The sequence below is a fragment of the Mobula birostris genome, chromosome 6, assembly GCF_030028105.1.
Source record: "Mobula birostris isolate sMobBir1 chromosome 6, sMobBir1.hap1, whole genome shotgun sequence".
NCBI lineage: Eukaryota > Metazoa > Chordata > Chondrichthyes > Myliobatiformes > Myliobatidae > Mobula > Mobula birostris.
This window is the reverse complement of record NC_092375.1, coordinates 22,008,258-22,025,366: the sequence shown is the minus strand read 5'-3', so window position 1 is coordinate 22,025,366 and position 17,109 is coordinate 22,008,258. Positions and strand designations below refer to the sequence as shown.

At 41.3% G+C, this 17,109-nt stretch overlaps 1 protein-coding gene across 1 annotated transcript in view; it reads right to left on the bottom strand.

The window, feature by feature from the left end:
- Positions 1–9,940: 9,940 nt before the first annotated feature.
- vps26c (VPS26 endosomal protein sorting factor C) overlaps positions 9,941–17,109 on the bottom strand; it is a 44,427-nt gene continuing 37,258 nt past the window's right edge. The window contains exons 6-8 of the mRNA XM_072260008.1: positions 14,968–15,118; positions 13,363–13,515; positions 9,941–10,193 (exon numbers count right to left, since the gene is read on the bottom strand). Coding sequence (XP_072116109.1) covers positions 10,111–10,193; positions 13,363–13,515; positions 14,968–15,118 — 387 coding nt within the window. The 3' untranslated portion in view covers positions 9,941–10,110. The remainder of the gene's footprint in view (positions 10,194–13,362; positions 13,516–14,967; positions 15,119–17,109) is intronic.

Below are 17,109 nucleotides of genomic sequence, written 5' to 3'. Positions count from 1 at the left end.
GATGATCAGCCATGATCATAATAAATGGCGGTGCAGGTTCGAAGGGCCGAATGGCCTACTCCTGCACCTATTTTCTATGTTTCTATGTTTCTATGAAGTACATGCACTTTAGCCCTTCTACCTTACTACCTTTACACCATTTATTCTGCTTCTCTTTCCTCAAAACCTCTTTATACGTTAGATCTGGCTTTACTCCATGCACTATACTTGCAGTTCTCACATGACCTTTATCCTCCTCCACCTCACTATCTGCTCTAACACTCCGGTTCCCCTCGCCCTGCAAATCTAGTTTAAACCCCCCAGAGCAGCACTAACAAACCTTCCTGCAAGGATGTTAGTCCCCCTCCATTTCAGGTGCAAACCGTCCCGTTGGAACAGGTCCCACCTTCCCTGGAACAAAGCCCAATTGTCCAGAAACATGAAGCCCTCCCTCCTGCATCAACTCCTTAGCCACGTATTTAGCTGCATTATCTTCGTATTTCTAGCCTCACTAGCACGTGGCATGGGTAGCAGTCCTGAGATTGCAACCCTGGAAGTCCTGTCCTTCAACTTTGCACCTAACTCCCTAAACTTTCTTTGCAGGACCTCCTCCTGCAACACAAAAGGCTTGTGTTTTTGTTGATTTTTTGACAATTTACTTCAATCTACAACTAATCCTTCACGATTTTAAATTTTACAATCCAATCCCCTTTCAACATCTTTTGCTCCAAGAACAACTTTGCCAGCTTCTCCAGTTAAGGATTTGGAACTTGGAACCATTCAGTAGCTCTCTCTTGCATTATTTCTGAGATTTCACACTTTTCTCCACCTGTTACTATAATGTAGCTGCTGCTGAGCCAGTTTTTTTAATAAAGGTTTATAGCAGTGTCCCTGATCTTGTACTCGATGCCTGGTATCCCACTTTTTTTTTTAAACTACTATTACAATATATAACGTGCCTTCAGCAGGTCTGCAGCATCTATGGAAGAGTACAGTTGATGTTTCAGCCCAAAACATGGACTGTACTCTTTTCCATACATGCTGCTGAGTTCCTCCAGCATTGTGGGCGTGTTGCTTTGGATTTCCAGCATCTGCAGATTCTCTTGTTTATATAACAGATCTTCTTGAAAGTGGTAGGGCATGAGTGTGTACATCCTGGATCACTCTTCCCATCTCCATTTAGGATTGATGTTCGGCTTATTCATTTTCCTTACCAAAATACCAGCATAGTCCCCAGTTTAAAAAAAAATTATCAGCAGGAACTTCATTACAAAATGGAAACATTACAGTGGAAGATTAATAGACTTGTACGAAAAGTAACAGGCTACAATTTCAGTAAGCAGGTGACCAGCATCGTCGTGAGTCCACTCCATGTTCTCCAGCAGTTCATCTCCACTGGCTTCGTGGCATTGAAGTGGGGTCAAGTGACTCCAGAGTGCATGTTGTCAGTGCTCCACTCCTGTTGTACTTGCTTCATCGCATTCTGATGATGGCCCCCTTTCTTTATTATACATCAATACGCCTTCCATCGAAGTATAGCCTTATGTGGCAGCAGGTTATAAATCTTCTTGGTTCTTGGTTGGTGCAACTGTAATGAAACCCTATTTCCCTTGGGATCAATAAAGTATGTCTATCTATCTATCTAAATACACAGAATTTTTAAAAAATCCATCTACCTACCTTGCTGGATTTAGAAACAATCTTCAATTCAGTTCCTGTGGAAACACCTTTAATCCAATCTATTAAACCCCTTCATAATTTTCACAATCACTGAGGACACTTTGCTAAAGTTTGTTCAATTTTGTTGTGATTCATGATTCATTCATTACTAAAGAATGTATAAATTATACAGCCTTGAGATGTGCTTGCTCACAAGTAGCCACAAAGCAAGAACCAGAAAGAACTCAATTTAAAGAAAAATATTTCAAAAAATAAAATTAAAAGACCAACACTTGAAGTGTAAGAAAAAAAATCAAGCCAACAATTGAAGCGAACAACAGCATTCTGAACCAAAATTGAGTCCACAGAGCAGAGTCCCACAGAATCCCGGAGTAGGTCCAGAACCTTGCTCGTCAGTTCATCATATTAGCAGGCACGGATCACAACAGTCTGGGCAGTCCTCATAGCCTCAGCACCAAGGAGATTACCATCGCGGAGAACAAGCAAAATTGGCTCTCATCCTAACCGACAGGTACGTTCCAATGAGACGGAAAGGATGGTAGGGTACAGGAACCATGGTGTACAAAGACTGTTGAAAAACTAGTCAAGAAGAAAAGAAAAGCTTATGAAAGGTCCAAAAGACTAGGTAATGACAGTGATCTAGAAAATTACAAGGCTCGCAGGAAGAAGCTTAAGAATGAAATTAGGAGAGCCAGAAGGGGCCATGAGAAGGTCTTCGTGAGCAGGACTGAAGAAAACTCAGGGTATTCTGCAAGTATGTGAAGAGCAAGAGGATAAGACGCAAGAGAATAAGACCAATCAAGCGTGACAGTGGAAAAGTGCATATGGAACCGGAGGAGATAGCAGAGGTACTTAATGAATACTTTGCTTCAGTATTCACTATGGAAAAGGACCTTGGCATTGTAGGGATGACTTACAATGGACTGAAAAGCTTGAGCATATAGACATTAAGAAAGAGGATGTGCTGGAGCTTTTGGAAGGCATCAAGTTGGATAAGTCACCAGGACCGGACGAGATGTACGCTAGGCTACTGTGGGAGGCGAAGGAGATTTCTGAGCCCCTGGCAATGATCTTTGCATCATCAATGGGGAGGGGAGAGATTCTGGAGGATTGGAGGGTTGCAGATATTGTTCCCTTATTCAAGAAAGGGAGCAGAGATAGCCCAGGAAATTATAGGCCAGTGAGTCTTACTTTCGAGGATGTGACTAAACACATTGATGAAAGTAGAGCAGTAGACGTAGTGTATATGGATTTCAGCAAATCATTTGATAGGTTACCCCATGCAAGGCTTATTGAGAAAGTAAGGAGGCATGGGATCCAAGGGGACCTTGCTTTGTGGATCCAGAATTGGCTTGCCCACAGAAGGCAAAGAGTGGTTGTAGGTGGGTTATACTCTGCAGTTGTGTGCCTCAGGAATCTGTTCTGGGACCTCTTCTCTTCAAGAATTTTATAAATGACCTGGATAAGGAAATGGAGGGATGGATTAGTAAATTTGCTGATGACACAAAGGTTGGGGGTGTTGTGGATAGTGTGGAGGGCTATCAGAGGTTACAGCAGGACATTGATAGGATGCAAAACTGGGCTGACAAATGGCAGATGGAGTTCAACCCAGATAAGTGTGAAGTGGTTTATTTTGGTAGGTCAAATATGATGGCAGAATATAGTATTAATGGTAAGATTCTTGAGAATCAGAGGGACCTTGGGGTCCGAGTCCATCGGACACACAAAACAGCTACGCAAGTTGACTGTGTGGGTAAGAAGGCATACAGTGTATTGGCCTTCATCAATCGTGGAATTGAGTTCAAGGGCTGAGGGGTAATGTTACAGCTATATAGGACCCTGGTCAGACCCCACTTGGAGTTCTGTGCTCAGATCTGGTCACCTCACTACAGGAAGGCATAGAAACTATAGAAAGGGTGCAGAGGACATTTACAAGAATGTTGCCTGGATTGGGGAGCATGTCTTCTGAAAATAGGTTAAATGAATCTGGCCTTTTGTCCTTGGAGCGACAGAGATGAGAGGTGACCTGATAGAGGTGTATAAGATGATGAGAGGCATTGATCTTCTGGATAGTCAGAGGCTTTTTTCCAGGGCTGAAATGGCTAGCACAAGGGAGCACAGTTTTATGGTGTTTGGAAGTAGGTACAAAGGAGATTATCACGGGTAGGGTTTTTTTGTTTTATGTAGAGTGGTGAGTGTATGGAATGGGCTGCCGGCAATGGTGGTGAGGCAGACACAATAGGGACTTTTAAGAGACTCTTGGATAGAGACATGGAGCTTAAAAAAAAGGGCTACAGGTAACCCTAGGTAATTTCTAAAGTACATACATGTTTGGCACAGCATTGTGGGCCGAAGGGCCTGTATTGTGCTATAGGTTTTCTATGTTTCTATGACAGCCTGTCTTTTCATTCTACCTGGACTGGTATTTAAATTGACCCAACGATGTAACAGTGCAAGCCTTCGGCACCCTGAAGTGAGGAATGAAGATAGTGGAGAGCAAGCAAAAATCAGCTCTCCTCTCCGATCTGGGCTGGTGTTTAAATTGTCAAAGCAGCGTAAGGTACCTCGCACTAGGACCCAGGCACCAGTCCAGCACCTTGCTCCGGGCCTAGATTCCTTCGCGCAGCCTGAAGCCGTACTTAAACTCTTCAGATGAGTTTGGCACCCAGAGTGATACTGCAGTATTGATATTCTTAAAATTACATCATCCTGCTCCATATTTTTCATTTTGGAGTGCTTCTATTTGTTAAAGCAAGCATTTTTCTTACAGCCATCTATTTCCACAAGCAAGCTAACAACACACAGCTGTTCCTCACCAGCTCATTTGATGTTTCCATGTACTCTGAATTATCTGATTATTTGTCCAACATCCAAAAAGAGAAAAAAAAATCCTACAAATGTACGACCACAGCCCAGCCATTTTTGGTCCAATATTAAAACCCTGATCCCTATGCACAGGCTGTCTCCATCATTTGGAAGAGATTGTTCAAAATCATATTACATTAGACCTAGTTCATTAGGTACTGATATCCATACAAGCACCAGAATGAAATACAACACGACTTCTGCAGCACTGCCCAGTCACACTGCCTCGGATTATCATTGATCAAAGCTCCCCAATCTTCAATCCTATCTACATACTCCTGGCTAACCGTCCATGCTCCTTACATAAAAATTGTTGCTTTGCAGAAATGTGCAAAAACAAAGTAACTATAAATTGCAAAATAGTGCATAAAAAAGAAATAATGAGGATGTGTTCATTCAGAAATCTGATGACGGACGGGAAGAGGCTGTTACTGAACTTTTCCTTCAGCTTCCTGCATCTTCACATTGAGGCAGCAACGAGAAGAGGTCATGTGCCACATGGAGGGAGTCCTCAATGATCCATGCTGTCTTCTTGAAGCACCTCTTCTTGGAGATGTCCTCGATGGTGGGGAGGGTTGTGACTGTGAAGGAGATACTTGTGTCTACAACTCAGTGGGAGGATGCGCAGGTTGGTACGGCAGTTGGCCATTGTAAATTGTCCCTGGTACACAGGTGCGTGGTAGTACCTGGGGAAAGTTGTCAAAACACGGGGAAGAAAAGGATTAGTGTAAATGGGAGTTGATGACAGTGTGGACTCTGTGGGTCAAAGGGGCTGTTTCAACACTATCTTTCTTTGACCAGGTCTGTGAATCTGTTGGTGAATATATTTTCACTACCATTTACGGCCATACTTTTCTGCTCGTTTGATCTTGAAGTTTTCTTCCAAAACCTCGGCATCTCTTCCAAAATAGAAATTGCTGCATTCTGGTTTTCACCAAAACATGCTTAAACAACAACACGGCCAATTCGGCATTTCAAATCCACGGGATGACTTTGTTCCACTAGTCAGGAAATCCGTGTCGGGAGAAATCCAAAGGAGATGGAATCTGTGTGTACATTAACAAAGATTGGTGCGCAAACCTATCTAGAGTTAGCAGTCACTGTTCTGACATCTTAGAATTAAATTGCCTGCTCAGGGAGTTTATTGATCTGTTCATCACCACTATCTAACTCCTCCCGAGTGTGAATGTCATAGACTCACTACAAAACAAGCATCCAGGCCATCCCTTCATATTTGCAGAGACTTTAACCTGCAGGACATTTTACCCAAATTCCACCAACACATCACCATAGCCACTAGGGGAACAGACAGACTGAATCATTGTTTATACAAACAGATGCAGTACTTACAAAGCTACTCTACACTCTCACCTTGGCCTCATTGACCTCATCAACAACGATGAGACGGCCTCTGGAGAGGAGGTGGAAAAGATCAAGGCTTGAGGCCAGGCCAATAACCTCTTAAGACATAGGAGACGGTATTGATTTCAGAAGCAGTCACACCACTCACTCTTTACATCAGTGGCAACTGCAAGCAGTTTCAATCTGCAGGGAGTACACACCTCACACAAACCCTTATGGTCCCACACTTCTTCCTGCACAGTCAAGAATGCTCACCAACAACAGGCTGAAGAGAGCTGAACTTTGCAAATCCATACTCCAGTCATTCTACAGATGAGCAGTAAAGAGAATCCTAACAAGTTGTATCACTGCCTGGTACAGCAATAGCACTGCGGCAGATAGCAAGGCTCTACAACAGGTAGTCAAAAGAGTCCAATGCATCACTGGCACCAGCTTACCTGCCATCAAGGACATGTAAACAGAAGGTACCAGAAAAAGGACCAGTAACATCATGAAGGATCCCACACACCCTGCTCAAGGACTGTTTGTCCCACTCTCATCAGGAAGGAGACAACATAGCATCCATGCCAGGACCACCAGACGCAAAAACAGCTACAGAACAGTGCAAAAGTCTTAGGCACACTAGATTTTTTAAAATATAGATTTTGTTTTAAAAGTTTATTTTTCTGTCTTTTGCATTAGTGTGTTGGTAGAAAAAAGCAAATTTTAGATTTCCAAACATCCATTTTCCAAAAATGTTAGAGAAATGTTTGCATTTCATTAAAGAAAATAACATTAATAGACCACTCTTCAAATAAAAACTTGATACTTTGTAGGTATATATCCCAGTGCATGATTAAACAAAGATAACAAACAGGCGCTACTTATTAATGACATAATGAGTTCAATGAACTAAACTGAACAACTGAAACAGAAAAGGGTGCAGAAGAAATCAAACTGGGCGAAGGACACCAAACTAAAAGGTGAATGTGACAGATGTGACAGTTTAACCTTTAAATCATCAACTTTTACACCATGGCAAGAGTGAGCATAGCAATAAGGCATTACTATGCATAGCAATTAGCAATAATAATAGCAATAAGGTGGTCCGCCTGCATCAGCAAGGTCTCTCCTAGGCAGAAATTTCATGACAGAGAGGAGTTTGAAGATGTGCTATCCAAGTTCTTCTGAAGAAGCACGAAGAAACAGACAAGGTTGAAGACCAGAAACAATGGTCGGCCATGGAGCCTGTATGCAGCAGACAAGAAATACATCAAACTGATGTCCCTTCTAAATTGGAAGTCGTCCATCATTGCTATCAGAACTCACAGAAACCACTGGAACACAAGTACACCTCTCTGCAATCCAGAGATGTTATGTTAGAAGCAGTCTTCATGGAAGAGTTGCTACCAAAAAGCTATTCCTCCGAAGTGGAAACAAAGCGAAGAGACAACACGAAAACACAAGTATTGGGGTGCTGAACAAGGCAGCAAGTGCTCTGGACTGATGAGTCAAATCTTGAAATTTTTGGTTCAAACAGGAAGCAGTTTGTCTGTCGAAGAGCTGGACAGCACTACATGGATGAGTGTCTGCAGGCAGCAGAGGTTCCCTGCAGGTTTGGCACTGCATTTCTGCTCATGGAGTTGGTGAGCTAGTCAGAATTAATGGAATCCTCAACTGCGAAGCACAAACAGGTTCTCAACTATCACACACTATTACCAGGGAGGCACCTGCTAAGTTCCAACTTCATTCTGTAGCAGGACAATGACCCCAAACACAAAGCCAAGGTCATAAACTATCTTCAGCAAAAGAATAAGGAGTTCTGCAACAGATGCTATGGACTCCCCAGAGCCCTGATCTCATCATCATCATCAAGGCTGTCTGGGATTATCTGGTGAGACAGAAGAAAGCATGACAGCTAAAGGCTGCAGAAGTATTGTGATAAAATCTGCAAGATGCATGGCACAACCTACCATCCTACTTCCTTACTGAACTGCACCACAGTGCACCCAAGAGAAATGACGCAGCTTTAAAGGCAAAGGACAGTCACACCAAATATTGATTTGATTTAATTTTTTAAAAAAACTTTACTGCTCTTTATAGTAATTTTCTTGATATTTAGAAACCATTTATTTCATTAATTTTGAAAGCATCTTTCTTTTACATGTACCTAAGACTTTTGTGGTTATTTGGTGCTGCATCAGATCCAGAGTGACGATTATTTTACTCTCCTTACACTTGTGCAGAGGAAATAACATTAAACAGGATTGACTCAGCCCTGAAACCCATCACCTCAACCAAGCTTTTGGGAAGTGATATTACTGCTGTAATTTTTAGTTTGGTAATTGCCCCATTAGATACTTTCAGGCAGCTAATCCTGTCATATAAATGACTGGTGCTGTTGTTTTCATATTATGGAGGTCAGAACTATGTACTTATACTGGTGTACTAGAAATTGTGAGTTCCATAACTGTGGGAATGAATCCTGGTTTTGCATTCTTAATAGTATGGGTCCATATCCCTGATTACATTACACCCGTTCCTATTTGACTCTTCAATAAATATGCACTGTCTTTATTCATCCTGGCAACACCCCCAAGTTTACCTGCATTGAAACTCCTTACTATTCAGAATCATTTTCTGTTAGTTTCAGTTTTTGTATTTTAGTACAGAAATTCTGGTTTCAATCCCTGTACTGTAAACCTACTGCAGTTCACACCGACAGCTGACCCAGTGAGTTTTGTGCTAGTTTCTGTACAGCTGTCTCGCCTGTCTCAATTACTCAATCTATTCCATCGCAATTCCTCAACACACCTCCTGGAACCTTTCTTACTTCACAATACTTATCCATCTCCCTACGTAAAACCATAACTGAATCTACCTTCTCCATGAAATTAAGTAATGCATTGCAAATCAGTAGACAAAAATGCTCCTGCATATCATTTCACTTCGGTTGTCCATCAAAATCCGATGATGACATCCACTCCTTTAACAGTGAGATCTTTGATGACTATACAGTCCTATCCTGGACCCACAAGCTCTATTGCAGGTGGGACATGTATATGTGGTAGTGGTGGCAACCATGGCTGCATTTCTCCTGGCTCTCTTCTGCTGTCTTCTGGTTGTTCTTTCCATCTCCAGAATACGAACCCTGTTCCTACACAGCTGTCGCCAAGTGGTACGGTCAGCAGCAACATCCTCCAGGTCCTTGGGTCTGATCTCGCACGTCCTTAAAGCATTCTTCATCTGATCCTTATAGCACTTCTTCAGTCCTCCAACTGAGCATCGACCATGATGTAGCTGGCCGTATAATACTGCGGGGTAGCCGACATTGGGGGCATCCTGCATATCAACACAATCTGTCATTAAAACTATTGAGTGTGTTGTTGAATCATCCACTAATGTAAACAGATCCTTTGTTTGAACAGATTTTCTACTTACCATAAGACAAGAGAATTAGGCCATTCAGCCCATCAACTGTTCTATAATGGCTGATTTATTATTCCTCTCAATCCCATTCTACTGCCTTCTCACTGTAACCTTTGACACCCTTACTAATTTATAACCTATTAACTGCCACTTTAAATATACCCAATGACTTGGTCTCTACAGCCTTCTATGACAATAAGTTCCAAAGATTTACCACCCTCTGGTTAAATAAATTCCTGCTCATCTCTGTTCAAAAGGTACATCTTTCTATTCTGAAACTGTGCCCTTTGGTTCAGGACTCCACAACAAAGTTCTGGTCCTACAAAATTTCTCTAAATCAACTGAAATTTGCATTCTTCTATCAAAATTACCCCTCAACCCTTCCTGTTCCAAATGTTGTTCAATTGACACTCAATAGAAAACATTTTCACCTAGTGATTTTTCTTTTCAGTCCTCTCGGGGACTCTGCATCTTTCGTAAATGGAATGAGCAATGTTGAAATGCAAAACCCCAGCTGTGCCCTATGCATACTTTGTGCACTCTTCCTTTTGAAACTCCAACATCTCAAGTTTTACAAACCACTTTCTCTATCCAGCTGTGTTAATAATGGCATTATTTCCCTTATCAATTTTAGCAAGGGGAAAAGTCAAATGTGCAAATATTTATTTTGTTTTAAATAAGAAAATTATCCAGTTCTCAAAAAAATGAGAGCCAGGTTTTGTAGAAAGTGAGCTTCTCAGAATGGAATGTTTTCCAAGTCCTTAGAGAACACGGGTGCCGCACGTCCCCAGATCAATAGCTCCATCCACGCAGAATTCAGAAACGGTAGATTTTAAGCGGGAAATTCTCGGTGATCAGGTGATCATCCTGGAGAACCACCACAATATTCACCTCAAATTCTGCAAAGAACAAAATATAACAATTAGAATCCTTTACTTTTGACCAACTACACCCAAATGTTACATACACAGCTAAATCAGTTAGGATACACACTCTTGTTTCATGTTATTAAAAAACGATTCAGGTTTGGAAACTAAAGTCAGTATTTAGAAGCTGAGAAAAATTCCCGCTGGATCTGCTGAAAAAAAGCAGCAGTCATATTGGCATTATTTTCTTTAAATCAAAAGCTGATAATTTGAGTGCAGATTTCACTTTTAATTTAACAGTTTTACACCAAAAGGCTTAGGAGCAGAATTAGGCCATTTGGCACATAGAGTCTGCTTTGCCATTTCATCATGGCTGATTTAACACCATTCTCCTGCCGTTACCCCATAACCTTTGACATCCCTTACTAATCAAGAACTGAATATACCCGATGACCTGGCTCCACAGCATCTGTGGCAACAAATTCCACAGATTCACTACCCTCTCACTAAAGGAATTCATCTTCATCCCTGTACTCTGAGGCTGTGCCCTCTGGTCCTAGACTTCCCCACTATAGGAAACATCTACTCCATATCCATTCTATCAAGGCCTTTCAATATCTGATAAGTTTCAATGTGATCCTCCCTCATTTTTCTATACATGCCCAGAGCCCTAAAACCCACCTCATACATTAACCCACACAAAATGCTGGAGGAACTCAGCAGGGCAGGCAGCATCTATGGAAAAGAGTAAACAGTCGACGTTTTGGGCTGAGGCCCCCCATGAGGATGAAGGGTCTCGCTCCAAACATCAACTGTTTACTCTTTTCCACTGATGCTGCCTGGCCTCAAAGGTTCATTTAATTATCAAGATGTATGCAGAATACAACTCTGAGATTTGTCTTCTCCAGATAGCCATAAAATATAGAAAACCATAGAAGTAGTTAAAAGGCAACATCAATCCCTCCGGTACAAAAAGTAAAAAAACAAAAACTTGCAAACCGCCAACCCCGCAACCCCTCCCTCGCACAAAAGCTAACAGATCACCCAAACCGCCAGCCTATCAATCAGCAACACAAAAGAATAAGAACGCAAAAAAAACTGAAAGAGGCCAATATGAACTACAGTCCAGCATTTTGTGTGTATTACTTTGATTTCCAGCATCTGCAGATTTTCTCTTTTGTCAGACATTAACTCTTTCATTCCCAGGATCCTGCTCATAAACTTTTACTGCACTTTTTAAAAAAGTGTTTTTAATGTTAGTCTTAAACCACTTCAAGTAACTCATCAACCCACAGCATCATCTAGGGGCAGAGTAAGCAAGAAAAAGTCATAAAAGTACATGGTCAATCTCTCACCCAGCACCCAGGAATAAACCTCAGGTAAACCTGTTATTCACTATTTTCCCCAGAGGTTGGGGAAGTCATTGTACGGGATTGAAAGAACAGTGAAGCAATCATTTCCTTGACCAACTGAGTGAAAAGCAGACCACTGCACTGGGGGTGAGAGAGAATAAAAATGCAAACCATCTGCTGCTTTCGCTCTGGAACATTAAATAACCTTCTGAAACACTTTGGAATGACCTATGCACAGGAGTCACACACAAAGAATCAGGTCTCACAGACCATAAGATATGGAGCAGAATTAGGCCATTCAGCCCATCAATTCTCTTCCAACATTCAATCATGGCTGAGTATTTTCACCCCATTCTCCCACCTTCTCCCCCATAAACTCCATACCAATTAAGAACCTATCCATCGCTGCTTTGCATTCAAAACTCAAAGAAATTTATTATCAAAATACATACAGTGCCAATAAAAAGTATTCACCCCACTTGGAAGTTTTCATGTTTTATTGTTTTAGAACATTGAATCACAGTTGATTTAGTTTGGCTTTTTAAAAAAAAATATTGATCAACAGAAAAACTCGTGCCAAAGTGAAAACGGATCTCTAGAAAATGACCTAAATTAATTAAAAATGTACAACACAACATAGTTGATTGCATTAAGTATACACCTTTAATATGACACATCAAATCATCACTGGTGGAGCCAACTGGTTTCAGAAGTCACATAGTTAGTTAAATGCAGATCACCTGTGTGCAGTCAAGGTGCTTCAATTGATTGTAGTGAAAATACACTTGTATCCGGAAGGTCCAACTGCTGATGAGTCAGTATCCTGGCAAAAACTACACCATGACGACAAAAGAACACTCCAAGCATCTCCGTGAAGATTATCGAAAAATTGTAAATAATAGACTAGAACTAATTAAAACTAAAAGAAGCCAAATCGTGCAAATAATAAAAAGTAAATAAATAGTAAAGTAAATGCTGAGCAAGAGAGGCAGAGTCCTTGAAAGCAGGTCTACAGGCTGTGGAATCAGTTCAGTGTAGCTGAGTAAAGTTGTTCAAACTGGGTCATGAGCCTGACAGAGACACAATGACTTGACCTCCACAGTCCTTTGTGGAAACAACCAGCAGGCTCTGCTAGTATAGTGCCTGGGTATATACTGACCCACCAACAGATCAGACAAATCACAAGTGGCAGGAAGAAAAAAAAATCACTTCGTAAAACCTCAGGGTCAATTACAAATCCCACAGAATGTCACGTCATCAGGTCAAACACAGCAAGGAGACCTCCACATTATTATCACCTATCGTCCATGCAGATGAGCAAGTGCTCCACGTTGAGCATGATTTGGAAGAAATGCTGAAAGCATGAAGAGTACAGCTGGTGTTAAGGTGGGGTCCGTCAACCAGGAGTGGCTGGGTAGCAGTATCACTGACTGAGCTGGCAAAGACCTGAATCAACAGTGTAAACACCACCACTTAAACACATGCTCTACACCCGTTCACATGATCAGCACAGGCCATCACCCAGATAACCGGTGTTTACAGATACTGAAGGAGGAATAAAACATTGACATTTAAAACAATGCAAACAGATCTTCTGCATCCGTTGTAACCTCGAGAATTGAACCTACAACAAGGCTTTAGCAATCACGGACAAGGATTTGGGAGGATTGTTCCGGCCATCCATGGCTGCTCACTGTTTTTCATGCCTGATAAAAGGTTACTTTGGTCACAGAAACAAGGCGAGTGGGTCTGGATCACAATTCAGACTTCTCTCAAACCAGTCATCAGGCACATCAGGTTATGCACAGAGAAAAAGAACCATTGCACACATGCCTGGGGCTCACACTTACCGACTTTGAAATTTGTTGTTTCCAGCGTGGGGCAGGTAAAGAGTCGGGGAAACACCATGTAGATAGGTATGGCCAAACCTTGGCAAATGTTGCCATCAGCTATCTGGATGTTCTGAATTTCTGTGGCATCTCTGGCGTAACCTTCAGCACAACCTAATGAGATTATTGGAGAAGTTAGTTGATTGGAGAAGTTAGTTGGGAATAGAAGCCTTGGATTTCCATAGCTTCTTTCATGACTTAATGTCGAAAACACTTAAGAGCCTATAAAGTACCATGCAAAAGTCTTAGAGAGATAGATATATAAATAAAATGTGCCCAAGACTTTCGCACAGTACTGCAGTAATTTGTATTGCACTGTTCAGCAGTCGCATATAAAAAAAAACATAATTCGTGACATATATAAGTAATAATAAAACCTGATTCTGATATGTGTCTTTATGTGGACTGAGAGCGGGCAGGGAGCAGGAAGCACCAGAGAGGAATTCTGTAATGATCCATAAACCAATTGTTTGGAATCAAGTGACCTTGCCTGGTGTCTCTGACCTGGTCATGCCTACACTTGCACAAGAAGCCCCCCGCCCCTGGGACTCCTCCTCTGCCACCAGCCCACGCTTCTCCCACGACACACCACCCTCACCATTCCCAACATCCTTTGCTCCTGTCAGATTTAGAAACGCATTGCTCACTCCACGTTGACAAATACAGTACTGTGCAAAAGTCTTAGGCACCCTCGCTATATCTCTATAGAGATCTAGATCTATCCTTTCATAGATTTAGATACATCTCAATATACTGTAGATCTAGATACCTTGATATATACATGCAATTGGAAGAAAAAGTCTGTGAAACTTTTGCAATTACCTGGTTTTCTGCATTACTCATAAGATATGGTCTGATCTTCATCTGTCACAATAATAGACAAACACAATCTTCCTAAACTAATAACAGACAATCATACTGTTCATGTCTTTATTGAACACATTGTTTAATCATTCAGTCCAGACTGGAAAAAGTATGTGAACCCTTGTATTTAATAACTGATAGAACCTCCTTTATTCGGTTTATTATCACTGGCATGTGACGTAAAATTTGTTAACTTAGCCGCAGCAGTTCAATGCAATAGAAGAGAGAAAAAAAGTAATAAAATAAAAATAACAATAAGTAAATCAAATACAGTATACATATTGAATAGATCTGAGACAATTTTATATCGACAGGCACTACCCCAGAGGTTTAAATACTTTATTGACTCTAGACTGTGATTGTTTCAATGGTGTACTCAGTATTGATGAGAAATAGTACAAATTTTGAGGCAGAATATGTTTGTCCACTATTGTGACTTTGATGAAGATAAGACATGTTATGAGTAATCAATGCACAAAACCAGGTAATTGCAAAGAGTTCACAAACTTTTTCTTCCAACTGTACATATATGCCTAAAACTTTTGCACAGTACTATATAGCAAGAGAAAGCCCAAAAATTTCCACTTCCATTTAATTCTGAAATGCAAAACATGAGTAAACATTTTATCTCAAGAATAAGCTAAAATATAACGTTCTACTCCTGAGTGTGATCTACGATTACTCCTATGACACAGCACTCACCACAGGTTTCCACTCGCACCAGCTGAAGCTCAATGCTTTTGACAGGCACGTCCAGGTTCTCCACCACCAGCTCGCCAGTCAGTGGCTGGGTGATGATGCAGTTTGTGGAGTCGAGGCGGCCGCGGATTTTGAATCCGGGTAGTGGAGTTCTCTGGAAAGGAAGAGAAGACTTAAAAATAAAGCCAGTAGGAGGAACAACCATGCAACACAGCCATCAAATCCAACGATTCGCATTGTAGTTGGTGCTTAACTGATATCACCCAGAGCAGCCCTGGGGAATCTACAACTGAATTCTTATTAGCCATACTGTACTCCCACATGGTTTATATCCCATAAAGAATGGTTCATCCATTGCACAGAACTTACACATAAACTGAGTATGGCAAGGTTAGATTAATGATATAATATTATAGCAGAAAATTTTATACCTTGGTAGCCTCACTCAGTGGCCACTTTATTAGGTACACCTGCTTGTTACTGCAAATATCTAATCAGCCAATCATGTGGCAGTAACTCAATGCATAAAAGCATTGATCAAGAGGTTCAGCTGTTGTTCAGACCAAACATCAGAATGGGGAAGAAATGTGATCTAAGTGACTTTAACCCTGGAATGAGTGTGGGTGCTGTGGAAGTTGTAGTAAGGTGAAGATAGCATAGGACAGTTTTAGTCAAGTGAGCCACTCAAAACGAGACCGCTGGAGACATCTCTGTTTACTCCAGACAAAATAGGCTGGGTTGACAGTGGCCGTGTGCACTCAAACCAGACAAGTGAGGCCTCTGTAGAGAGATTTATCTGAGAAAGGTCTTTCTGGAGGCATACTGTCCCCTAACACAATTGGGGTGCTGGAAATAGACAACATAAAAGTAAAAAGAGTAATGTTCAGCATTCCTTCAAAACGTCATTGGCTATCCACTTGAAGTTTTGATTGACTTTTAACAACTCTATTGCGAATAAACTCTTCTTGGGCTTCCAACTGGGTACAGGTATCGATTATAACCGATATTTCAATAACCAACTCTGCCATCTTCCTCAGGGATGGTCACGTCTAGTCTGGTGGCATTTATACCCCTGCAGTCTGTCCTTCTTGATTGATTAGTCCTCATCCAATCAGGTTTCTACTCTCCCACCTTGTTTACAAGAACTGGAATTCTTGTAAACAGTAATGCACGAGAGCTCACAGTATTGATGGAATTATTAGCATACATAGAGAATTCATTAACAAACCAGGCAAATAGATCATTTTCAGATTAGCAAACTAGAAATTGTAAGGCGCATAAAGATCAGTTTAGTGAGCTTACCATTTACAGTTAGTACGAGTTAAATGAAGAGACAATTCTCGCTTAATTTGCTCACAATACAAATGTTTCATGGGGCACTTGAGGGGAGTGGGGGGTGGAGAGAGGGAGCACCATTTGTGAACAAGATACAGACTATGCAGAAGTTACAGATAATGAGCTAAATTTTCCCTGCTTGTTTTTAAATTATACAAGATTATCCATTTTGGCTGGAAAAACAAAACAAAGAATGTTACTTGAATGAGCAGAGACTACCAAACACTGTTGCTTATCTACAGCTATAACGTATAATTTCCAAGGCAAATTTAGGCATGTAATTAAGATATAAAAATAGCCAGATTCTGTTCCACGATAGAGGGAGGAATTTGCGAGGTCCTCCATACCTCCCTCCATGACTCAATCCTTGACTTCCTCATCGGGAGACCACAGTTATTGTGGATCAGAAATAATATCTCCTCCTCGCTGACAATCAACACTGGCACGTCAAGGATGCGTGCTTTGCCCACTGCTCTACTCTCTCTGCACTTACGACAATGCGGCTCGGTACCCCGCAAACACCATCTATAAATTTACTGATGACAACTATTATTGGCAGAATTTCAGATACTGATGAGAAGGCGTACAGGAGTGAGATAAATCAGCTGGTTGAGTAGTGTCGCAACAACAACCTTGCACTCAAAGTCAGTAAGAACGAGGAATTGATTGTGGACTTCAAGATGGTAAGATAAGGGAACACACACCAGTCCTCATCGAGGGATCAGTAGTGGAAAGGGTGAGCAGTTTCAAGTTCCTGGGTGTCAACATCTCTGACAATCTATCTCAACATATTGATGCAATTATAAAGAA